Source organism: Bombus vancouverensis, chromosome 1 (genome assembly GCF_051014615.1).
Source record: "Bombus vancouverensis nearcticus chromosome 1, iyBomVanc1_principal, whole genome shotgun sequence".
Lineage (NCBI taxonomy): Eukaryota > Metazoa > Arthropoda > Insecta > Hymenoptera > Apidae > Bombus > Bombus vancouverensis.
The window spans coordinates 20,027,348-20,050,763 of NC_134911.1; the positions used below are offsets into that span (position 1 = coordinate 20,027,348).

Sequence of the window (23,416 nt, forward strand, 5' to 3'; positions counted from 1 at the left end):
CTGCACGGCGTGTTCTACTTGTCTGACTAAAAGCAAGTTTATCTACTGAAACGACGAATGTATGTATAAACTTCTTTTATCTGCAGGTGACAGCAATAAAAAGATACCACAACTTTTCTTGCGTGAACTAATGATTCACGATGTCTGATACGTTATTGAAGTGAAATTTCAATTAAAACTTCGCTAACTTTTTGTTCTGTTTACTATACCAATATGTATGTGAATTTAAATTCATTTGATAAAAAAGGAACTGACATGGAAGGTTTGATATTCCTTTTTGTATTAACAAACATTCTGACATGATACAAGCAAAATTTGATTGTTCCTTGTCCCAACTAGCAAATACAAAGCCGCTTCGCTGTCTATCGGAAGTAAAGCGTGCTGTTTAATCGAAATGAGCGTTAGCTTGAAACAATATTAACGATAATTTCATTACTGTCGCTGAGGTTTACCCTCTTCGCATTACTTATCCATAACACGAGCAACTGGTAATTGGAGAAAACAACCACTTAGCGAAACATAATTCCATCGCGAGATGAAGTAAAGTCCACAACAGAAAAAATAATAATTACGTAATTCATGACATTTTTCTGTTAGACGTGTCACACTTGGACACTTTCTTCTACATACGTATATATAGAATAGTAGAATTCGTGTTACTTATTATCGATTCAGTTTTTGTAAAGGTCAAATGCTTTTATTTAATCTTTCACCGGAATTTCCAATGTAATTACCTATCCAGATAAAATCCTATGCATTCGATACACCTAATCTATAAAGTCTATTATGAACTACTCACCTGTCACCAACTTTTCCAACTTAATAAAATTATTATGCGTTTCTAAGTATTTGGAATCCTTTTTAAAAGTTCCTCTTTAAAAAATCCTCTTATTCGTTAATTTTTAACGAAGAATTACTTAAAATTATGGAAGATAATGCATTAATTGCAAAATGCATTTATCAAAGTCACATATATACATGTCTATACGTGTGGAATTTCATAAGAAAGAATTCCATTTTTCCGTAATATTTCAAACTAAACGATTGTAATATCAGGCATCGTCCCGTGTCGTGTTACGTTTGCGTTTTAGCCCTTTGATCAACGACAAAGTCGCGATGACATTGGTTACTCGCCACATTCCTACGATCGGTTTGCCGATCATCGACCAATCTCCTGACAAAAGGAGCTCACGCATATTCCGGTCTGTAGGACACGGACGCATTGGGGCGCCGGCGCCTGCTATTGATTCTGTTGAATATCGTGATTTCAAAAGTTACCATCGTAGTAGAGGGTGCCACAGTAGCTCACTGCTCCTCGAACCATAAGGAGGCCCTCGCGCTTTTCTTTATTTCACCCCAACAGGTTAGTGACGAGCTTGCAATGTTATTTTCTGACTAAATGGCACAATTTTTTTTGCTAATAATTTTGTATGAAGTCGGTATAGATCGTATTACGTTGTTGTTACGTGAGATTATTATTTGTGAAAACAACAGGGTCGAATCGTATTTATTTCATTTCTTTCTCTCCGGATTTTTGAATGAAAGCACATCAAATTACGTTCGTATGAATAAGTTTCGTTGAATGAATACAGTTCGAAATATTTGGAAGATATTTCTCAAAGCCGTTTTCAATTGGGAATATTACGTAGGACGAAAAATGTCACTTGACTAGTACGCTCATGACGTCAATGGGAACGATAGTTATAGTGCATATCACTCGTGTAAAATTGCCGCCCAACACGTTATCGAAAATATTTTTAAAAAATGATTAGATTTCACTTGATTTTTATTAAACAAAAGCGAAGGAAATTGTATGAAAATTGTTCGTCTTAATGTCATTTTCTTTTCCGAGTAAATTTTTATTCATCAAATTAGCGCAAATCGTTCGGTTGGAAAACTGTAACGATATTCGATCGTTGATACATCACAATCGACATGGAAGTAAACATTTTCAACGGCAAGCGTTCTCGATGTAATCATACTTGCAGAATATTTAGTGACTCGTAATTGACTGTCAAGTTTCCTTGTATACGAGGTCAGGGCCGTGATAAAGTCGCAAGGCAAACATCTGTCCCTCCTAACTAACTGTCCTATCGATGAAAAAAACGACGTGTGCCAGGTTCTTTGAGTAGAATTATTAAGACATTTTCTATCAAGTGCTTTTCTCACAGCGTAGAGAGCGTTCAAATTAGTAAACGGGGAAATCGCGTGCGATCCTTTACACATCACTTGCTCTCCCTTATCTATTGTTTACTTTAAATCCTCACGACTATATTATAATTTACATGTGATATCTATGTTACATAATCATATGAATTTGCTGAATATTGAGTAATTATTCTTGTTTATTATTTCAATTGTTGGAAAAAATAGACCTTTTTAAAAATGATTAATAAATCAATAAATATATAAAATCAATGAATATATTTAATGTTGAATGTTCTAAGCCATATTTTGTTTTTCAACAATTATTTTATTGAAAACTATGATCAACGAACGAGTGAAATAACTAGAGGTTCCAAATGTAACGTGTCGAGTTTATGGAGCGTGTTCTTACAAATGGGACTGTAAAAGGCTGTACTAGTCGTAGTCCTTGCTTGTACTTGTTAACACCATAAAACGGAACCGAGAACTGTGAACGCGTGTGGAACGAAGAGTAATTCAATAATTCTTTCTGAAACGAGCCTAATTTTAATTCCAGAAATGTATTCATTTCCTTCCTTTATGATTTTTTCATAATTAATGTAAAATAAGATGCTGTAATAGAACCTTTCCGACGAATAATATTGGCATTTTATTTCGTTAGCACCGTTGAAACACAGGATATTGAATTTTATGGTATACAAAAATCTTTAAAGAACAAAAGAATTTAATATCTATTAGCTGTCAATTAATTATTAATTGAACTCAATATTAGCGTAATAAAATTAAAAACTACTAAATTAAATAAAAGCTGAATAATTATAGTTCGCATTTATATTTATCTATGTACTAAAATTGAATATCTCAAACACGAATACTATGTTTAATTTTTTCGCCGAAATTTGCATTTATTAAGTGACTAAAATTTACTACGTTTGTATCTACAAATTCATTCATGTTTATGAATACGTAGTAAAAGTTATACTTTTCTGTTTTTCTCTCTCTTTTTCTTCCAACCTTCTATTGCTATTTAAATCTTCGAACCTTTACATCTTTCACACTTGCTGCTCTCTTTCCAAGATCGCAGACATTCCTCCATAGGTATAATAGTAATTAATATTTATATGATTATAAAATACAATAGACATTTTAATTCCAACAGGATGGAGTCCATAGGCGCGCGTGGTATTTTTGTTTGATCTTTCGAAGAAAAGAAAATCGTGGTCGCACAATAAAGAGAAAGAATGGCGAACACGGCCCACCTCGTCCGGCGGCAAAGTTCGCGCGACTTGAAGCCCCAAAAAAGCGTCGACAAACTCGAAATGAAGGAAATGAGAGGAAGATTAGTGGTGGACAATAGAAAGACTAACACCACTGCCAATTACGGGGCCACGAACGCAGCCTTTGAGGACTCCAGTCCTAACACGAAGGTAATAATGTCAAGCAATAATAATTTGAAAAATATTATAAAAATAATAGGTCACGACAGAAGGAACAATTATAAAAAAAAATAGAACTTGGAAGTTAAATAAGAATATAAATTGCTTGTAAATTTAATTACTTGTATTTGTTAATTTATGACTAAAAAATGTTTGTTACGTGTGAATAAACGTACTGTAGAGAACATCTGTTATTAACTGAAATAAGTAATCTGGTTATTATTTGTGATTGCAGAACAACAAAACGGGGAATGAGGGCGGGGGTAGCAAGCTTGGAAGTAATGAAGGAAAACCGATTTTCCGACCAGAAGCGGGGGAAGATGAAAGAGAAAACTGGGATAGTAAGCTTACGTTTCTATTAGCAACCGTGGGGTACGCAGTAGGTCTTGGGAACGTATGGAGATTTCCATATCTCGCGCAAAAAAATGGTGGAGGTGCGTTGATTGTTTTATAATGAAAAAAAAACGTATTTTTAAAAATTGGTAGGGCTCTGGAATGATTAACGAGTTATTTTATTATAGAAATTCTAAATATTTAAAATTCACTGTTTTCTCTTTGTTCGAACCATCCAAAACAGGTGCATTCTTAATCCCTTACTTTGTAATGCTGGCCATCGAGGGTATCCCTATATTTTATCTGGAATTGGCAATTGGCCAGAGATTACGAAAGGGTGCTATCGGTGTATGGAATCAGGTGATTGTTGAAAGATGTATAACTTGCATCCGTCGAAATAAACTTACACTTACGATACATCATACTCCCTAACAGGTTTCTCCATATATGGCTGGTATCGGCGTAAGCAGTGCTGTAGTATCTTTCAACGTAGCTCTGTATTACAATACTATTATCGCCTGGTGCCTCTTTTACTTCGTTCAAGCAAGTATCCATTCATCTTTAAATAGTTGCTCGCTAAAAAATTGCTATAATTCTTGATACTTCTATAACGGTTGCCAAAAATTCCCAATCAAAGCATAATTTTATTATATCGTTGGGATAACATAAAACATTTGTAAAAAGAAGATTTTATTAATGCATAATTTAGACTAAAATAGAGTCACACTGTGGCCGAAAACTTCTGTCAGCTGTAGATATGTCAACTCGTATGCTAACTCTTTTAGTACTTATATCTAAATATAGCTAATAAATAAATTAACGAATAAATCATCTCCTCTCTAGAGTTTTCAATCACAGCTACCATGGGCAGAGTGTCCTAACGTATATTTCCAAAACGGATCATATGCGCCTGAACCAGAGTGTGTGGTACGATTGATCGAATTAATTAATGCCTCCGTGCTTAATCGGGATAATTGCGCTATAACCAGTGATTGCTTCTCAGGTTAGCAGTCCCACACAGTACTTCTGGTATCGAACGACATTGGCAATCTCCGAAGATATCAATACCCCAGAAATATTTAATTGGAAAATTGCTCTGGCATTGGTGATCGCTTGGATTCTCGTCTATATGTGCATGATCAAGGGAATCGCGTCTTCAGGGAAGGTATTCCTTTAAAGTATTCAATCTTTGACTGCATGATTTTATGTAATTATGTGTAGGATTATATGATCAATTTTTCAAACAATTTTATAAATCGAAATATCTTTTATAGGTCGTGTACGTGACCGCCACATTTCCATATATCGTTTTGATCATATTCTTCTTCCGTGGCGTCACTTTGACGGGGATGTCCGATGGTCTACGTCATCTTTTCACTCCAAAGGTACGATTTTTCAATTTTTATCAATAATAACATTATTAATATGAAAACCACAGGGGGAAAATATGATAATGAGATACATTTTATAGCGAGATTTAACAAGATTTATACCTTCGGACTTAACAAATGGTTCTTTTTCCAATTGTGTCATATTAAAGTATTTCATTTTAGTCATCAGGTAACATAAAAATTAGAACACCGACAGATATAAATTTATCATGTTAATCTTCATTAGTTCCCATTTAATCTTCATATTATAATATGTATTAGTATTATAGTAGATGAATATTAATTATTATTATTATTAATTTCAATAATAAAATAATTTGTTTAGTGGTGGAAATTAACTGACCCGGTAGTATGGCTAGAAGCGGGCACTCAGATATTCTTTTCCCTCGGTTTGGCATTTGGTGGTTTAATAGCGTTCTCTTCTTACAATCCCGTGAATAACAATTGCTATCGAGACGCTATCATGGTCAGTTTGACGAATTGTTTCACTTCGATGTTTGCCGGGATTGTTGTGTTTTCTATTATTGGTAATCATTTTTCTACTGATTTTTAAATAATAAATACGAAAGAGGATATATTAAATACATATGTACGTGTATTTGTTGAAATATAGGTTTCAAAGCGACTATGGTTTATGAACATTGTTTAGTGGAAAGGAACACGACGCTCATGAATATTTTTGGTCAGATAGATAAAATACCGGATGAAATACCAGCAACCGGTACACTTTTGAATATTACTACAGGGAATGGAACGCTGGATAATTTAATCATGCCAGAATTACCCGAATGTGATCTCGAGAAAGAGTTGGATAATGTAAGTTACAATAATGACGATCAGCCTAATTCTACTATTACAGAATTTATCTTCAATTGTTTTAGAAGCTTAATCTTTTTCTAATGATCATTTCAGTCAGCATCTGGCACAGGTTTAGCGTTTATCATCTTCACAGAAGCGATTAACCAATTTCCTGGAGCACAATTCTGGTCCATATTATTCTTCCTTATGTTATTCACATTGGGAATCGACTCTCAATTCGGCACTCTCGAGGGAGTCGTTACAAGTATCGTGGACATGAAATTGTTTCCAAATTTGCGAAAAGAAATTCTCACAGGTCAGCGATTATTAAAAAATTAGCTATTCATTGAAATAGTTAAACGCGACTAAAGTTAATCATTTTCAATATAGGAGGTATTTGTTTGGTTTGCTGCGCGATTTCAATGGCCTTTGCTCACGGTGCTGGTAGCTACGTGTTCGTATTATTCGATAATTTCAGTGGAAACTTTCCTCTGTTGATTATCGCCTTCTTTGAATGTATCGCGGTGTCATATGTATATGGTTTGAAAAGGTATATAATAATATCCAAAATATAAGTGACGTCTTTCATCGATATTATATGTAAAATCATTTGGATTGTTGGCGTTATTTCGTTGATAGATTCGCCGATGATATCGAGCTAATGACTGGCAACCGTCCAGGCCTTTATTGGCTAATTTGTTGGAAATATCTCAGTCCGTTAGCTATGTTGAGCATTTTAGTTGCCTCGATCGTGGAAATCATTGTCGATGGAAGTGGTTATCCAGCCTGGGTTGCCAGCAAAGGTATTACGGAGAAACACGAGTGGCCGGTTTGGGCCTTGGTTCTCATCGGTATCCTCATTCTCGCTTCTGTTCTTTGGATTCCCACAGTTGCTATTTGCAGGTGATTTTTTCGTATTTTTTCAATTTTTTTTTTATTATAAACCGCTAACTATAAACTTCGTATTTTTCTATTATTACAAACAAATTACTCGATGATTCTATTTATTAAATTGTGCGATAGAAATTAGTAGATTAATCTAATTATTTCCTTCAACGATACGCGTTTTGTTTTTTTTTTGTTAAAGATTTTTACAGTTAGAGATATTTAGATCATGATAATGGAACAAAATTTCGATTATTCCGAATTTCGAAATTCGATAAGAACATGCGACCTATAGTCAAAGATTAATTTCACGTTTTAAATATTTCGTAATATCCGGAACCAGTTTATATATGTATTTTAATATTTCATATTCTCACAATTTTTTGTCATTCATTTCTCAATTTAGACTTTTCGGAATACTCATAATCGAGGATAACGAGAAGGCGTGGTTCCCCGCAGCCGATCTGAAAGAATTTCACGGAATCGTACCACACGAAGTTACACCTGCTGAAACTTTGTTATTCTGTATAAGAAGCGATGGCTCAGAGGGTCTTTGTTGCCCAACTGGTGGCCCCAGCGATGACGACGAGGATCTCACCTAGGAATGGTTATCCTCGTATATGTTGGATTAACACGTGTTTAAATGGTTCATAGACAGAGAAACAGCATTTTTTAACTTCATATCGAGGTTTGCATCGTTGGAAATGAATTTAAGCGTAACCAGGTGTTATGATTACCATTTTTCGTCTCAATTTAAATTTAACACTTGACATCATTTAATTTAATTTCGAGAATATGTAGAAGGGTACATCGTGTCAATTAATCTGGAAATGACGTTTATATAATTCGATTTACATTTACATTGCGGTGTTATGATGAACTTCTTTTAGAAGATATATTATAAAACACGTTTGAATAAGGGAGAAATTCGAAAGTACGAATTTAATATGACGATTAAAGCGCAATTAATTGCTCTTCGTTTTTAGACGTGTCTTTCCGCTGATTCTCGAGTCTCTGAATCATTTAGCGGTACGTGCGAATGTCAATATTAATTGAGAAGGTAAAGTAGAAGCGTTTAACATTTTCAATAAGTAATTTCCAATATGTGGAAGCGAATACAAAGCGGATAAGGATAAACATTAATAAGAAACTGCAAGTTCTGTTTTTAATATAAACTTACAGTTTCTCTGATGATGCAGATATACGATACATCTATCGATACGATATACTATCATTAGATCTATTAAATTCCATTATTTAATTCGATTATTATATTCGATATATCAAAAACTTGTAAGAGATAAAATTTTGTTTTTTACACATTGCGCGATAATGAAAAAAAAAAAAAAAGGAAAAAGAAAATATATCTATTCATAGTATATACAGCGAATAAGAAATCGTTTTAAATTAAATATAACAAAGTATTTCAATCGTCTTCTAGAAAGAAAGAAAGAAAGAAAGAAAGATTGAACAGTTATCAAAATAGTAGGAATTCTATCGAATAAAATTTCATAAATTAAACCATATGTTTCGCGATAATTTAAGAGATATATCGTATATCCGGACTATTTAGCAATGTAACGCGTCATTTTAGCATTTACAATATACATTCTTAAAAGACAAGTTGAATCTCTGCGACAGGTTGCAGAATATAATATAACTAGGATAATATTAAAATTAGACTCGAGAGAACTTTTACCGCTTAGCAAATTTTAAATAATGTGAGACCTAAGATTAGAGTAGGAACCGTCCAATGGGCGTAAAGAAGGGGACGTTCCCGAATCGTATTGCTTTTATTCTCGTTTTTGGTGAAGGTATTAAACAGCGCTACTTCGCTGATTGATTCTCCGTTAAGCTCTTACCATTACGTACTAATATTACATGAAAGTTATATTACGAAGGTAACATCTATATTTCATTGCAAAATTTACGACGAAAGTTCGAAAGAAAGAGAAAAAGCAATCAGATCAAGGATTATATCAAGAAAAAACCTTTCCCAAGGTGTGATCAAGTGTGCTGCATTCGAATAATTAATATTCCATCGTAGCCTTCTTAAACGAATATCAGTTACTTTAACGGTATCTCTACATACATATCTTACGTCTCGAATTTATAAACTTTGTTTCTAAGTGTAGCCGAGAAAAGAGAAGGAGAATTCGAAGGGCAAGTGAGAATTGATCAGCATGTTTGTTTGGTATATCGCGTTGAAAGTACCCCGATAGGAATAAAAAAGAGAAAAAAAGAGGATCGCATATCAAAACAACGTATCAGGCGAGAGAAAATTTCGTTGCGATTATAGCGTATGTTCGTCGATCTTGTCGGCGAACGTTCTAACGTATGACAATAAGAAAATCTTTTAAGACTTGATATTGACGAGGAATCGTACGACAATAATGAGATTCGATTAATCGGAATTTTTAATCGATTAAAAAATTCGATAATAAGATAAACGTATGCACTGCACTTCTTGCACATTCACCGAGGCCTATGAAATCGAGAGCTACTGCATCGGTCGAAGGAATAGAGAATTTCGTTTTCATATATTTTCTTAACGTACTATATACCATGTATTTTATATATGTTACGGTATCGTTTACGTTATTCCAATCGTCTTTGTAACATGCAAATGAGATAGCATACTTTTTAGATCAATTTTACACTTTAAAGGATCTCTTTAAGGCAAAAACTAAAAACGATGCAAATCTATCGTAAACATTAAAATCCAGAAATATTTCCGAAATTGGTATTTTACGAAAAAGATAAACGAATCCATTCCTTCGATAAGAAAATCGTTTATTAACAGAGACTAGAGCAGTAGCGAGATACGCTCTAATCGCGTCTATTTGTACTTCGAATCTCTCTATTTTGTATGCGCGCTTTTGGGTATGGTCTTAACTCTTTTTGACAAATTGTTGATCACGAACTGTCACATGTTTCACTATCATTCTAACGAAACAGCTTGAAACAGAAGAAATTCATTGTAGAAATCGCGCACAGTATCGGAAATAGGTTTGCCATCATCGGTAAAGAGAAGAAACTCGAACCTTTATATTCGATAAACTAATAACCACATATACTTTTGATTTCGAGTTATTAACATTCGCATAGGTCGTTTTTCTCTTGTTTCCTCAGAAAGGTGCTAAACTATGATAATATAAGAGAATTTAATACAAAATGATATATATAAACAAAATCGTTGATAATATTATATTATACTTGTTAAGGTCCTGTTACCGACTTAATAACAGTCCCGAGGATTAATTATGTTGCTCCTGAATCGATTAGTGATTTACTTGTATTCGTATATTATATTATTATTATTCGTATGGAATAGTTCGATTGTAAATAATTGTTGAAGTGTCTTTTAAACTCTAAATGGACAATAACTTGCGGGACAAGGAGCTGCCGCGTGAAACATGATGAATCGCCCCTGCAATGAATAGTACAAATGTTTCTTTCACTATCATGTGTTTCGTATGCATTGCCTCGAACTATGAAACATATAAATCTCAGACAATAATTCACACGAATTAATTTTATTTCTTCGTATCGTTATTCAAGTTCTTGAGCCTGAAAGGGCTGCGTTGGTGTATGCAGTGCGCTAACATCGTTTAATTGTTAATCCGTAATTGTTAATATCTTCGCAAATTATTTGTAAATACGAAGTGTTACTACCTATCGATCTCGATAATAAAAGAAACTTAAGTAAATAACGCAAATACGAAATGCAGTAAGTATCATTTGCCTGAGCAAAACAATACGTAATTAGTAGACAATAATTAAAAGATAAGAATTTAAAGGAAGAAAAAATAAAATATAATTTATTTAGCGCACTTTGTACACTTATACGCCGATTTGAGTAGTTTAAAATCCATTTATGGCATTCAAGGATAAGTGAAGAACGTTGTTTCATGTCGATGTTCGTGGAGTGCACGAAAAGGGTCAATGAAATGTATCAATAATAATTATGAACTATTATGTGCTTAATCAAGGATAACAAAATGGATTATTAATCCTAATATCTTAATTTTAGATAATTTCGTTTGTCGTTCTCCTACATATCTCATTGTGTTTTCAAAGTGTATAACAAGGAAGTCGTGTCCATCCATACTTAAAATACAATTTAAGCGTGAAAGAAAGGTTGATATATCGGTCGAAGAGACACGAGCGTAAGCTGTGAAGTCAGATTTCGAGGATGATTCGTATTATATTAAAGTTTTAATGATACATCGTATCAAGTAACCAATGTCGATGTAGCTTGCGCAATAATAAATAAGATATAAAGATCAGGTACGGACGGTAGCTAATGTTATAATTATATATAAAGAATAATGAGTATATACACACTGATATTACGCATACATAAAACTGTACATATATATATTGTTGTCAGTTGAATGTTAAAATAAATACCGGGCGTAAATGTGGATTTCTTATTATATCGATTTTCTTAACTTTTTAAGAGATAAAATTTAGTTTTAAATTCAGAATAATATATTCATATTAATAATATTAATATATAATATTATTTTAATATTTACGTAAAATATCATTTAAAATAATATTCGCAAAGTATTATTTTATAATTGATATCAAGATCTTTTCATTTTGATCACTAAACTATAAAACGTTTCTTCAGTAAATAAAAGTATTCTTCAATCTACTACAAACTACACTACAAACAAAATACAAAGAAATTCGTACAAAACGAAACCATATCGAAAAAATTCGATGCTGTTGCAATTTCTTTATAAATAAATATTTTTATGTAATTTCTTGGTTATATATCGAACATCTGCCAAAATTCAATCTTTGGAACACGAAATATGTTAAGAATATAGGAAATAGAAATTATTTAAATACACCGCTGACAATAGAATATTATACAGTAAATCATAAAAACTATCATAAAATGCAGAAAATATATATTTACGTACTTTTTATGTCGGTGATTAAATCGCTTCGATGAATCATAGTTTTCAGTTTCCTAAAAATTTTTCTTGGTTTCATTACACCTAAAACAGGCGAAACGACATGTAAATGCGCTTTAAAGAAATATACACATATAGTCCGTTTTAAAGAAATGCGTTACCAGTAAACAAGATACGAAACAAATGAAAAGGTATTCTTGAGTTAGATATCTGCGAAGTTTAAGTAAATGACTATGATTGGTTGAAAATGTGCGCGAAAGTATGCCACCTGGTAGTGAAACAGAATAGTAAAAATACGCGCGAAAAAAATTAAAAATTTAACAGTTTGTATTAATTTTTATTATTTTATTACTTATTTCTCAAGTAGTATATTTCTAATTACAGTTTATAATATTTAATACACATTAGTATGTTCAAAAAATATCCACTTATAGTAGAAAAAATGCAGTAGCCATTTTAACACATTATATGTACTATTACAAGGAGAATATTAATGCCCAATAATTACATAAATTAAAACTAATATTTTAGGAATTACCATATTAAATGATCTCTTACTCTACTATAGCAGAAAATAATTTCAGATACATACATATGTATTTATTCACATACATTTATCGACAGTTCATCAATAAATTCCATAAATTTGTAGAATACACGTGCTCTTATAGTTTGCAGTGTTTAAAATTAAAATTATAATTTTCTGCAATTATTGATTTCATTTTATTTTATTCCATTTCATTATTTCTGATTTATGCATTAATTATAGCGCAATTATTATAAATTCAATCATTCAATATATGATAAATTTTAACCTTAGCTTTAATTTGTATCTTATATCTATAAATAAACTTGTTATTAATTACATGTTTGACATTGACCTTTCATAATGTTTTTTATTTCTCGTTTCCTAAATAAATAGTTGCTTTTGGTAATAAACTTCATATTTCTGTGAGTTTATCAGAAAAAGGTTATGCTAAAAGTTTGTTTCACTCAATTAATTCGTACACGAAATATGAGTATATTTATCCAATGCCTGAATCCTTTAATTGGGACTGTTAATTGGGAGGAAAAGGATGAAAATTATGATTATCATCAAGAAGTTGCTAGATCAGCATTTGCTGATATGTTACATGACCATGAAAGAGTTAGTGCTATATATTATATAGTTTTAAAATAAGTTTTTACTTGTGCTGTTTATAAAATATTTTTATAATTACAGAATCAGAAATATTACCTAGCTCTTAAAGCAGCGATTGAGAAAAAACATAAAGATGGAGAAGAAGCTAATGTACTTGATATAGGAACTGGAACTGGTTTATTGTCAATGATGGCTGCAAGATGTGGAGCTGATAGTATAACAGCTTGCGAAGTGAATATTTTCACAAAAATTATTATGAATTGCATTTATAAATTAAAAACCTTTTATGTCCTGGCGGTATTTTTTAGACTTTTACACCAATGGCTAAATGTGCTATAAAAATAATTCAAGAGAATGGTTTTGAAGACAAAATTAAATTAATACACAAGCGTTCCACAAGAATGACTATTGGAAAGGATGGTGATATGATAAAAAAAGCAAACATTTTAGTTACTGAAGTATTTGATACTGAACTTATAGGAGAAGGAGCACTTTCTACATTTCGTCATGCTCATGAAAATCTCCTTGAAGTATAATCTCATCTTTAGTTAATACAATTTTGAATAATATCATTTAATATATATGCATTTTTACTTTATTCAAGGAAAACAGTATTGTGATTCCACATACTGCCACCATTTGGGTACAAGTAGTGGAGAGTCCTACTGTATGCTCATGGAATACAGTACATCCCATCCAAAATAAAAGTAAATATTTACTAAGTACCCCATGTTCTGTAAAATCTTGTTCTGGAGCAGCTGCAGTACATGATATACAGTTAACACAATTTCCTGATAATGCGTTCAAACCTTTATTACCTCCTCAGCCTATCTTTAGGTAAATATATGTTACATATGTATGTAAATTGTTCAAGATTGAAAAGACCTATTAAAAGATCGAAGTATAAAATGAATATTTTAGATTCGATTTATCTGGTAAATCAACTCTATTATATAGTGAAAAAAAGTGTTTGCATGTAAAACCAACTACAAGTGGTACTGCACATGCTATTTTTATGTGGTGGGATTTAGTTATGGATGTAAATAATGAGGTATGTAATCATTATTTAATGAAAGATTTTAAACCTATCACTAAATAGTCTTTATGTAGGTTTTGTTAAGCAGTGCTCCAGTGTGGGAACATCCAGATACAAAAATTTTACAAAATAAAGGTTTCAGTTTGCAAGAAATAGCAGATATAATACCCTGGAGAGATCACTGGATGCAAGCTATTTACTATTTACCTGTTGAAACCTTAGTTACTGTCAACAAAGAAGTTAGCTTGATTGGATATCATGATGAATATTCATTATGGTTTCAATTAATAAATGAATCAATGTAAGCTGCTTTAACAATCTTATTATTTTGTTTTAGTTGTTTTACTTTTTCATAAGAATAAATACAAAGTCTTGTTTGCAGAAATGAAGCACCAGATTGTGAGAGACCTGTTTGCAGCTGTAATGTACACGTAGCTTATTGTAGAACTCGTATAGGACAATTAAATGATCATATACGAAATGAAAAATATATCAAAGCTCTAGAAAAAGAAGTTACACCTGACACAGTGTGTTTATGTCTTTCAGACGGCTCTCTATTGAGTCTTGCAGCTATTCAATTAGGTGTGAAAAAGATTTTCATCTTAGAGACAAATTTTTTGTCTCGAAAATGTATCGAAATGTTTGTTAAAACGAACGAGTTATCCGAGAGAGTAGAAATTGTTGAATCAGTAAACGATTTGCCTCCTGAAAGTGCAATTAATTTAATTTTTGGTGAACCATATTTTATCACTTCAATTGTACCTTGGGAAAATCTTTACTTTTGGTATCTAGTTTCAAGGTATTCGCCTCAAATACAAAGAATTCCAATCGCAGCAACAATAATGGGCGTTATAGTTGAATTTAAGGATTTGCATAAAATACGAGCACCTCTTGGAGTTTGTGAGGATTTTGACTTATCTATTTTTGACAAACTTATACAAGTAAGTACAGCAACACAGATTATAAAATGATGAAAATTTAATTTTTATAATATTTAATTGTAATGTTAATTTTAATTATAATGTTTGTAGACATCAAGTGACAAAAGTGATAGTTCTGTAGAAGCTCAACCATTATGGGAATATCCTGCCAAAGCATTAAGTTTGCCTTTTGTTATTAAAAAATTTGATTTAACGCAAAATGTCAATGAATCTGAGAATATTAATATTTCAGAAAGTGTACCCATTTTAACGTAAGAGTTTGTGGTATTTTATGTTAATGGTTATTACAAAGTCGTGTTTACATTTTTTATATTTTTTGTTAATTTAGAAGTGGAATGTGTAATGGTGTAGCCTTATGGGTTGATTGGCAATTGAATTCCGAAATCACAGTATCATCAGGACCTACTGTAGAAGTACAATTTGGGAAACGAATATCATGGGACCCATTTACAAGACAAGGTGTACACCTATTTAAGGACATAACACAGGTTACACAACAAAGTACTGTTTTATGGTCATTTAGTTTTGTACCACGATACGGAAATATTACATTTGATTTTCGCATCTTGTCAAAAAATATGAAATAATATGATGTAATATTTATAAAAATATACTTTTGAATTAAAAATTTTATTCGTTTGTCTTATTTACCTCTTTGTTTTGCTTATTTTTTAGATATGCTTATAAAAATTACATATTTATTATAAAATATCTCCTTACAAAAACTATTACATAAAAAATGTTATGTAGATTCTTCTGGCAGTATACGTAATTGCTTAGCTAGTCTTCGTCCTATTAGTTTTGGATAAGCTTTCTGTTTAATTAGAAATTCTTTACTTTGATGAGTTACAGCACCATTTTCTAGTTGAAACCTAAAATTTTCATAATTATATTCTCTTTCTATATAAGATGTAATCTTATATTACACGAATAGAAATCTTGCCTGCAGAGATAATGTAAAGGTCCAAGCATTTTATTTTTTAATTCTAGATCACCTTCTAAAATGGAAAGAGCAAATGCACCAGTTTCAAGTGTAGACAAACAACCTTCAGTTGGTTGCGTTCTAATAACATATTCACTTGTTGGAATACCAACTAATTTACATGTTCGTAAAACACACAGTGCTGGACTTGAATGATATATTGCCTGTCACAAACAGCTTCTCCTTTATTCATTTTAGTATATAAATTGGCTAAGTTACAAGATACACTACCTTCGCTTGTGGCCAAGTTCCATCCAATAAAATAAGATTATAAGGTTTCTGTTCATTAACTCCAACAGGATTTAATTTATCAAGTGCTATAGCACCCGGAGATGGGTATAATAATATAGTATCTTTGTCATTTAAAATTTCAGTTAAGCCTTCATGTTTTGAAAGTGGAAACTTTTTTCCTCTAAAATAAAAGAATACCATAGCGTTATACATAACTACAAATTTTAATATTATATACCAATATTTTAAATAAATCACCTATAAATTACACATTTTCCAGGTTCTAAACCAAGAGCAAGCATAGGCGCAGTTCGTAAGCAACGTTTTGCTTCAGCTGGATGTTGTAAAATTATTATTCTTGATGCAGGACATACAGGATGCTTTGGTAATCCCGGACACCAACATACTGGTACAGGCCTTCTGTATATAACCCATTAATCAATTTTAATGGAATCAAAATGATATGTGAAATACATACATATATATATAATTGCTTAAACATAACCTAATTTCATATTTATACGTACTTGCATTGCGAACACTTATCTCTTGTCTCTGGAGGATCAGCAAGTATTTCTGATAATTCTTGCCATACAGTTTCTTCATTCATTCTAGTTATGATCTATAAAGATAAAAGAAACGATCAAACAACTTAATAATTAATAGAAGTACATGCATAACGAAAGGCGAGATAGTATTGATAGTATAAAAAAATATATATATACATATATATATATATATTAACGTTATTGTTTATAATAACATAATAGTTTCTTTAATATTAAATATCAATAAAACAGCAAATTAAATATATTCTATAATTATATTTCTTTTTACAACAAATAATTTCATATTTTTTTTCTATTGAATAATGAAAGTTTAAATTTCGCGTCTTTGTAGAATCGATAATCGATAGGATAACAAGTGATGCGAGAATCGCAAGCAGTTCAGCTTCCGGAAAAGTTTATTAAGTTTGAAAGTGTCGGTTAAGAGAGTTTTGCATTATTGCCGAAAAATTAAACAAAACGGTGAATAAAGCAATGTAAGTATTTTGTATTCCATGTTTTTATTTCTTTTTAATGGAATTAGTTTCTGTTGCGTCCAATTTTTTGGGCTATAGTCATTAAAGCAATGATATAAGATGCTCTTTAAGAGATTTGATTTGTAAGCAAACTGTACTTTATTTCATAATATTTAATATTTTATTTTATAAATATTTGTGTTTTTTGCGATTATAATCATTCAGAAATATGAATTAAAAAATTTTCTATAAATAACAAGCTAAATTTAATTAAAAAGTATATTCTATTCAGTTTAATATTTCATTATTTACATATATTCTAACAAGTACTTCCAAAATTTTTGTTTAGGCCTATCATTAGCCCAGAAAATCTTTACAATATCTAAACTGACGGTTTATTGCACGGTTTTGGGCGGAACGAGTCACTAGTTGTACCTTGAAACAGGAATCTTGCTGTTGAAAATTGTGGCGGTAATGGTAAGTATAATACTAATCATTTATACGTATCGACTACGTATTGTTTGTGCATGATTACTAGTTTTACTTAATCCTGTTGCGTTCTTTTAATTATTGTCCATCCAAGCGTATTTCTCTATCGTTAACAAATTCCTTAAACTTGAGGAAAATATGAAATAATTGTTACTGACATGCGTGATTTTTTATTTTAATTTTTTGATAGAAAATTTGTTAAAACTGTTTGTTAAAACAAGATTGAGATTTAGATATAAAAAGTTTAGGACTGTAGCAGGGTTAATTAATATTTGTAGTTCAATATAGATAACTAAAAGTCCTAAAGGAAGTTCGACAAAATTTTAAATAAATTGCAAATACTTCGTAACTCTGTTATTAGCTTGAAAGACGTTATAAACTATATCAATGTTAATTCCATGAAAGTGATTCTCTGCGATTGCTATCTTATTCTACGTTATGTCGATAACGTTGGTAACGACACTAAAATGGTGGAAGCATACGGTTATGGTTTGATTTCTCTCTTCAATTATTTTATTTTTTAATGATTTTTTGTAATAAAGTGTGACAGGAAAACTATCAAATAGAAAATGTTTAAATTCGGATTTTCGGAAAATAAACAGGATGAAGGTACTTTTATATATTTCACTTCCCTATAGCTAATTAAAATTCTCAGTATCGAGAATTATTTTTGAGGTTATACTTGCGTTATACTTCCGCATATATATAATTGTTGAAGGCGATCCAAGTTTTCGTTGAATAAGAAATGAATAGAGTTATTATTTTAGTGAGAGGTGAAGATACTAAAAAATCAACAATCAATTGGATACCTGCCTCAGAGGTGGAGGTATCAGAATCGGAATTGCAAATCGAGAACCGATATAAACCTAATGATTACAGAGAATGTCTGTTTTTTCCGGATTGCAAATTAAAATTAATTCGATTTGAAAGGGCGTTACACGATTTGCAAAAGAATAATTGTACAAATATTCTGGAGGCAGAATCGCAACATTCTGATCTTATTCCCGCTAAATACGAAGGTAGACTATATCTAATTTTCCTTAAAACAATATCATTTACTTTCTGAAAAAGTTTCGTCACCATTAACGGCAGTAAAAAAATTGTTGAATTGTTCGATTTCTTGTATAAAGGTGGCTTAAAAATCTGGGAATGCAGTTACGATTTAGGCCAATATTTATTAAAAAATATCGAATTTCAAGATAAATTTGTTTTGGACTTAGGATGCGGTACCGGTATTATTGGCCTTGTTGCTCTTCTTAAAAATTCCATCGTTCATTTTCAAGATTATGTTCGTATTTATCATGATATGTTCATGATGTGACTTATAAAGTTGATTTTACGATTAATTACCATTGCAGAATGTAGAGGTAATTAAAACTGTAACGATCCCGAACGTTTTATTGAATTTTGAGGATCGAGAGAGCATATTAAATAGGTGTCAATTTTTTTGCGGTGATTGGGAATCGTTCACAAAATTGCGTGATTCTAACAATGGGGATGAATTCGTAGAATACGATCTGATTTTTACAAGTGAAACAATTTATAACCCCGATAATCATAAAAAATTGTACGAAGTTTTCAAACGCAGGCTCAAAGCGAATGGCGTTGGGCAAGTACAATTATTATCTAATCTTGGTTTCGACTTTTATGAGAACACAATATAACATTTGCTCACGTGGTATTCTTAGGTTTATTGCCGGTAAAAGCTATTATTTCGGTGTCGGTGGAGGAATGAGGCAATTTCAAGACCTAATAGAGGAAGATGCTATTTTTGACGTTGAGATAGTGTGGACAAATAGAGAGGGTATTTTTCTAAACAAGCAACAATTATATATATATAATTTATTTATATATATAGTTCATTTATATAGTTTAACGTATATGTAATTATATTTGTATATTATGTATATATATACATTTTTAGGATTGCAAAGAGAAATTCTAAAAATTACAAGGAAACAACAATCTTAGGCTGATTCAGAACTTATTATTCTAGAAGCATTATTCTTTTTGTAATTTGTGAAACAAAAAATGTTATTTAATAAAAAAATATCCTTTCTTGTATTATCTACGGAGATAATCTTTCATAAACCCATCCGTCATCTCCCCGATGGAGTAATACGTTGTCGATTTTTTCGTTTGGCATAGGCCGTCTGAAATGAATTCTATCGTGTAAACGATCGCTTTGACCTTGCCAAAATTCTACGGAATGTGGAATAATGATATACCCTCCCCTAAAAATTAGATTAGATTATTATCGTACATGATGCGTTTTTAATAATTCATCGAATTACCAGCAGTCTGGCCTTTTAACTTGACCCTTTGGGAACTGTGCCAGTAATTCTCTTTCTCTCACAATAAGCGTCTCTCTACTCGCGATCACACTACTTTGTTTACTAGACATTGATCCTATTTGACACGAATATGGTCGGGTTTGGAAATAATGATCCGAGTCTTCTGGAGAAGTTTTTACTGCTCTGCCTTCCATACGCACCTAATAAAAAAATTCGTTCAACATTTTCATTAAACATAATTTCTTACTTCAATATTATAATAATATGCTAATAATTTGTAAACGTTAATTTAAGATAATATTTTATTTCTTTCTATAGCCAACGTATATCGGTATAACGTCTCTTACGCCTCGTCTCAAAGGTTGCCAATAGAAGTACGCTGCTACATTTGAGTTTTGAGCCTAAAAAAATTGTTAAATATAGTACTTATACATATCGTTACAACCGTTGCAAATTGAAAATATAATGTACTTACTATATCGTGACCTTTTTTACTTTCGTAATTCGTATAAAATTTGAAACCATCGTTACCATAATGTTTTAGTAATACTGGTCGTATGGACGGAATTCCATTTCTGTAAAAAACGATATTGTAGGAAATATCTTATAGTAGGCAATGCCAAGCGATTTATTTAGTATTACTTAGTAGCCGTGGCAAGAAACATGGTGTTTGGCTCCATAATATTCGGGTTCTTGGAGGCTTCCTCGAACCATGCTTTAAATTGACCAATAGGCTCCTTGCTAACAAGTTGTTCCTCCGTAAAAGTTTCGTCTTTGCCTTTGTACCTAATTCGCATATCTACAAGAAGTAAGTAATTAGATATTTAGAAGTTCTCCTTCAACTTCGATTTCGATGATTTTTTAATACGTTGTAAAACTCAACGTTTTGAATCTTTCCTTTTTCCTATATAACTGTAGATTAGCTTTAGTTTCGTTTAGAGATATTCACGAAAGTTATCAGCATTATTATAGCGAATTCTGCCTATAATTATACGTCTGTGGTAGCGTTCGCGTCAGTATTGGTTCTCGGTGGCCTTGTAGTGAAGGTATAATGATACAATCGAAACCGAACTTTTATGTTTTGTTCGAAGTATACGTAAACGAGAGTCGGGCGAGCATATACGAGACTGTAAGAAATGTCTACTATATTTTATAATTCAACTAAAAATGAATAACATTGATGTATTGCGTTTGGGTTTGGGCTAATATTTTTAATCTGGTTGTCACAAAGCGGCCGGCTACGCTTGTGTGAAATAATAAAAATTTATTCTTTTTGTGAAATAATAATATCAATGATAAAATAATATCAGATGTGCATGAGGTTTTTAAATTCACCCGATCTTTGTAGACATAATTCGTAGAATTCACTATTGTGTCCGACAGATTTTTACCGAAAACTATCAAAACTACTAAACTTCAAAATACTGATTTCTACAATATATTCAAAAATTATTGATATCGATGAGAAGGGCATTGTAAATAATTAACCAAAAAATGTTTGCTTTAGAATCGTGAAAGGCTTTCGCTTAAAAGTTACGTAAATGGTGATAAAAAGAAATTCTCTTTTATAATAATAGTAATTACAAAAAATAAAGTTGTACCTCCGATGTCAACACCGAACTTCGCATCTGCAGTAAGCTTTGAAGATGACATGATGCTGATGCTACTTAGAGACACTTCACACGCCAAGTGTTGGAAAAATGTAAACTTAACAATAACAGATCATGAATAAGTATAACATCGAACAATCTTATCAAACCGTGGAAAATATACATATCAGAGAAGTAACAGAGCTCATATCCATTGTCCTTGTTCTTCCATAGTACAGCGCTGTCCCTAGCGGTCTACTACTGAAGGTCCTATTTATTGGGTTGGCAACTAAGTGATTACGAATTTTGTCATTAGGTGGTGTTGACAACCCAATAGTTTCACCAAAACGAGGTATAATCGCTATTGTTTCACGTTACAAAAACTTTACCATTACGGTTTTACAGAAATTTATACTTTTCTATCTGAGATAGACAAATATGAGAATAACATAATCGCGTTATGTTTTATCGTTTAATCATACAAAAGTTAAAAGTCTATCACAGTTGACCTTATCGTCTATGGTAAAAAGGTTTTCGATAATCAATATCGATGGTTTTTGTCCGTGATAGAAGAAGGTCTGTATCGGTAACTGTACAATGGCAGTTCATAGAACTTGTGCACTTTTAGGATAGAGTACGCTGTATTATTCGGCCATTTACTTTATAGTACGACGAGTTTCTGTGTGTTGTACAGGTAGATACTGTATGCAACACTATAGAATTTTATTAGATGATATATAAAATCATTACTTGTAACAAATATCGTTATTAAAAACACATTTTGCGACCTTTCAAGAACGCTATCGTAGACATAATGTGAGGCAAATGCATACAAATGTACGAGGAGAGAAACATAATTAAATGATTATGTCACGATGAAAGTAAAATGACATCAAAATCTAGTTTCATATTTTAAGGATATAGTACATAGTATAGTATAGTATATAGCATATAGTGATTTGCCTTCTTTTGTGTTTTATCTCATAATAAAAATAAAAGATAAAATCAATAATTTGTTAATTACATGTAATAATATATAAAAGTAATAATTTCCATTACATCTCATCACGTTTTTCGTACTACGGTTGTACAATGGGTGGATAAATCGGATATTCCAGGTAAATAGCTATACTACTTGAAATCACGTAACTAATGATATTTCTATCGAGTATAATACATGATTTGTTGCATATTGGTATTTCTAAATTCTTCAATATATTTTAGGAAATTGATATTTATTATTAATTCATTGATCGTACCAATAACATATTATCCTCGTATGTTTCGTAAAGTAGCTTGCGTTTTACGTTCTTGTAGTTAAAAAATGTTTCACCATTTTCTCTATAGACAAGCAGTAGGTTACTTAGAATATTTACTGAAACATTTCCTCATACATTTATTACTAAATTACCAAATTAGCAAAATATCATTGGGAACACCATACGATCCATAGTTTCATTTTTATATGACGCATAATTTAAATTTTTATATAAGTAGAATCCATAGAAAAGAAACTTTTACATTTCTAACAGGCCAGGATAAAGTATTTGCTCCAAGTTTTTATTAGCAGTCACGAGACACCGCAACGAGACTTAATTAACTTCTTGAAGGTAATAAACTGTTTGAAGCATTGGGATTGTCGACAATACAATTAAAGCATTCGTGGAAGCGGCACCAGTCGATAAATAACTGGGAAAGAGAGAGAGAGAGAGAGAGAGAACCCGGTAGGACACGCGAATAGTATCGGAAGGTGAGATCGTGCCGACGACGTCG

The 23,416-nt window shown here is 31.6% G+C and overlaps 5 protein-coding genes across 6 annotated transcripts; 3 read left to right on the top strand and 2 right to left on the bottom strand.

Annotated features, from left to right (window-relative positions):
* The first annotated feature begins 1,075 nt into the window (after nt 1–1,075).
* On the top strand, nt 1,076–11,415 carry LOC117158725 (sodium-dependent neutral amino acid transporter B(0)AT3). Its single transcript, XM_033337936.2, has 14 exons — nt 1,076–1,363; nt 3,305–3,572; nt 3,817–4,015; nt 4,159–4,274; nt 4,350–4,457; nt 4,758–4,841; nt 4,918–5,079; nt 5,189–5,299; nt 5,631–5,832; nt 5,919–6,121; nt 6,218–6,419; nt 6,494–6,653; nt 6,743–7,006; nt 7,395–11,415. The coding sequence occupies exons 2-14, from the start codon at nt 3,387–3,389 to the stop codon at nt 7,588–7,590; spliced, it is 2,193 nt and encodes a 730-aa protein (XP_033193827.1). The 5' UTR covers nt 1,076–1,363; nt 3,305–3,386; the 3' UTR covers nt 7,591–11,415.
* Nucleotides 11,416–12,569: 1,154 nt separating this feature from the next.
* Nucleotides 12,570–15,670, top strand: Art7 (arginine methyltransferase 7). The gene is made up of 9 exons (XM_033337938.2): nt 12,570–13,066; nt 13,142–13,291; nt 13,369–13,590; nt 13,665–13,897; nt 13,982–14,111; nt 14,171–14,397; nt 14,479–15,037; nt 15,128–15,288; nt 15,366–15,670. The coding sequence occupies exons 1-9, from the start codon at nt 12,893–12,895 to the stop codon at nt 15,622–15,624; spliced, it is 2,115 nt and encodes a 704-aa protein (XP_033193829.2). The 5' UTR covers nt 12,570–12,892; the 3' UTR covers nt 15,625–15,670.
* A 48-nt stretch (nt 15,671–15,718) lies between these two features.
* On the bottom strand, nt 15,719–16,958 carry Dtwd2 (DTW domain containing 2). Its single transcript, XM_033337939.2, has 5 exons — nt 16,778–16,958; nt 16,509–16,670; nt 16,251–16,431; nt 15,981–16,183; nt 15,719–15,909 (listed from the first exon to the last, which is right to left on the bottom strand). The coding sequence occupies exons 1-5, from the start codon at nt 16,858–16,860 to the stop codon at nt 15,780–15,782; spliced, it is 759 nt and encodes a 252-aa protein (XP_033193830.1). The 5' UTR covers nt 16,861–16,958; the 3' UTR covers nt 15,719–15,779.
* A 1,270-nt stretch (nt 16,959–18,228) lies between these two features.
* Nucleotides 18,229–19,827, top strand: LOC117158736 (histidine protein methyltransferase 1 homolog). 2 transcript variants are annotated; one of them, XM_033337957.2, is made up of 6 exons: nt 18,229–18,369; nt 18,528–18,779; nt 18,891–19,048; nt 19,119–19,369; nt 19,449–19,564; nt 19,685–19,827. In XM_033337957.2, exons 1-6 carry the CDS (start codon nt 18,330–18,332, stop codon nt 19,729–19,731), a joined length of 864 nt encoding a protein of 287 aa, XP_033193848.1. In that variant the 5' UTR covers nt 18,229–18,329; the 3' UTR covers nt 19,732–19,827. The 2 variants fall into 2 exon arrangements, with proteins under 2 accessions (XP_033193848.1, XP_076478483.1); XM_076622368.1 differs by having other exon boundaries at nt 18,981–19,048.
* LOC117158738 (pyridoxine/pyridoxamine 5'-phosphate oxidase) lies at nt 19,588–21,876 on the bottom strand. Its single transcript, XM_033337958.2, has 6 exons — nt 21,656–21,876; nt 20,697–20,853; nt 20,530–20,629; nt 20,402–20,455; nt 20,055–20,254; nt 19,588–19,994 (listed from the first exon to the last, which is right to left on the bottom strand). The coding sequence occupies exons 1-6, from the start codon at nt 21,705–21,707 to the stop codon at nt 19,829–19,831; spliced, it is 729 nt and encodes a 242-aa protein (XP_033193849.1). The 5' UTR covers nt 21,708–21,876; the 3' UTR covers nt 19,588–19,828.
* Between the last annotated feature and the right edge of the window lie 1,540 nt (nt 21,877–23,416).

Excerpts from the sequence above, each read along its gene's own strand:
- LOC117158736 (XM_033337957.2), top strand. The coding sequence starts at position 18,330 with ATGTTTAAATTCGGATTTTCGGAAAATAAACAGGATGAAG. Across the intron at positions 18,370-18,527 it reads GGAAAATAAACAGGATGAAG|TGAGAGGTGAAGATACTAAA; the intron begins GTACTTTTATAT and ends TTATTATTTTAG. Across the intron at positions 19,370-19,448 it reads CTCAAAGCGAATGGCGTTGG|GTTTATTGCCGGTAAAAGCT; the intron begins GCAAGTACAATT and ends TGGTATTCTTAG.
- LOC117158738 (XM_033337958.2), bottom strand. The coding sequence starts at position 21,707 with ATGTCATCTTCAAAGCTTACTGCAGATGCGAAGTTCGGTGTTGACATC. Across the intron at positions 20,456-20,529 it reads GTAAAAAAGGTCACGATATA|GCTCAAAACTCAAATGTAGC; the intron begins GTAAGTACATTA and ends CAATTTTTTTAG. Across the intron at positions 20,255-20,401 it reads GGCAACCTTTGAGACGAGGC|GTGCGTATGGAAGGCAGAGC; the intron begins GTAAGAGACGTT and ends TTTTTTTATTAG.
- Art7 (XM_033337938.2), top strand. The coding sequence starts at position 12,893 with ATGCTAAAAGTTTGTTTCACTCAATTAATTCGTACACGAAATATGAGT. Across the intron at positions 13,898-13,981 it reads CCTCCTCAGCCTATCTTTAG|ATTCGATTTATCTGGTAAAT; the intron begins GTAAATATATGT and ends TGAATATTTTAG. Across the intron at positions 14,398-14,478 it reads CAATTAATAAATGAATCAAT|AAATGAAGCACCAGATTGTG; the intron begins GTAAGCTGCTTT and ends TCTTGTTTGCAG.
- Dtwd2 (XM_033337939.2), bottom strand. The coding sequence starts at position 16,860 with ATGAATGAAGAAACTGTATGGCAAGAATTATCAGAAATACTTGCTGAT. Across the intron at positions 16,432-16,508 it reads GGAAAATGTGTAATTTATAG|AGGAAAAAAGTTTCCACTTT; the intron begins GTGATTTATTTA and ends CTTTTATTTTAG. Across the intron at positions 16,184-16,250 it reads GAACTTGGCCACAAGCGAAG|GCAATATATCATTCAAGTCC; the intron begins GTAGTGTATCTT and ends TGTTTGTGACAG.
- LOC117158725 (XM_033337936.2), top strand. The coding sequence starts at position 3,387 with ATGGCGAACACGGCCCACCTCGTCCGGCGGCAAAGTTCGCGCGACTTG. Across the intron at positions 4,458-4,757 it reads GCCTCTTTTACTTCGTTCAA|AGTTTTCAATCACAGCTACC; the intron begins GCAAGTATCCAT and ends TCTCCTCTCTAG. Across the intron at positions 7,007-7,394 it reads CCCACAGTTGCTATTTGCAG|ACTTTTCGGAATACTCATAA; the intron begins GTGATTTTTTCG and ends TTCTCAATTTAG.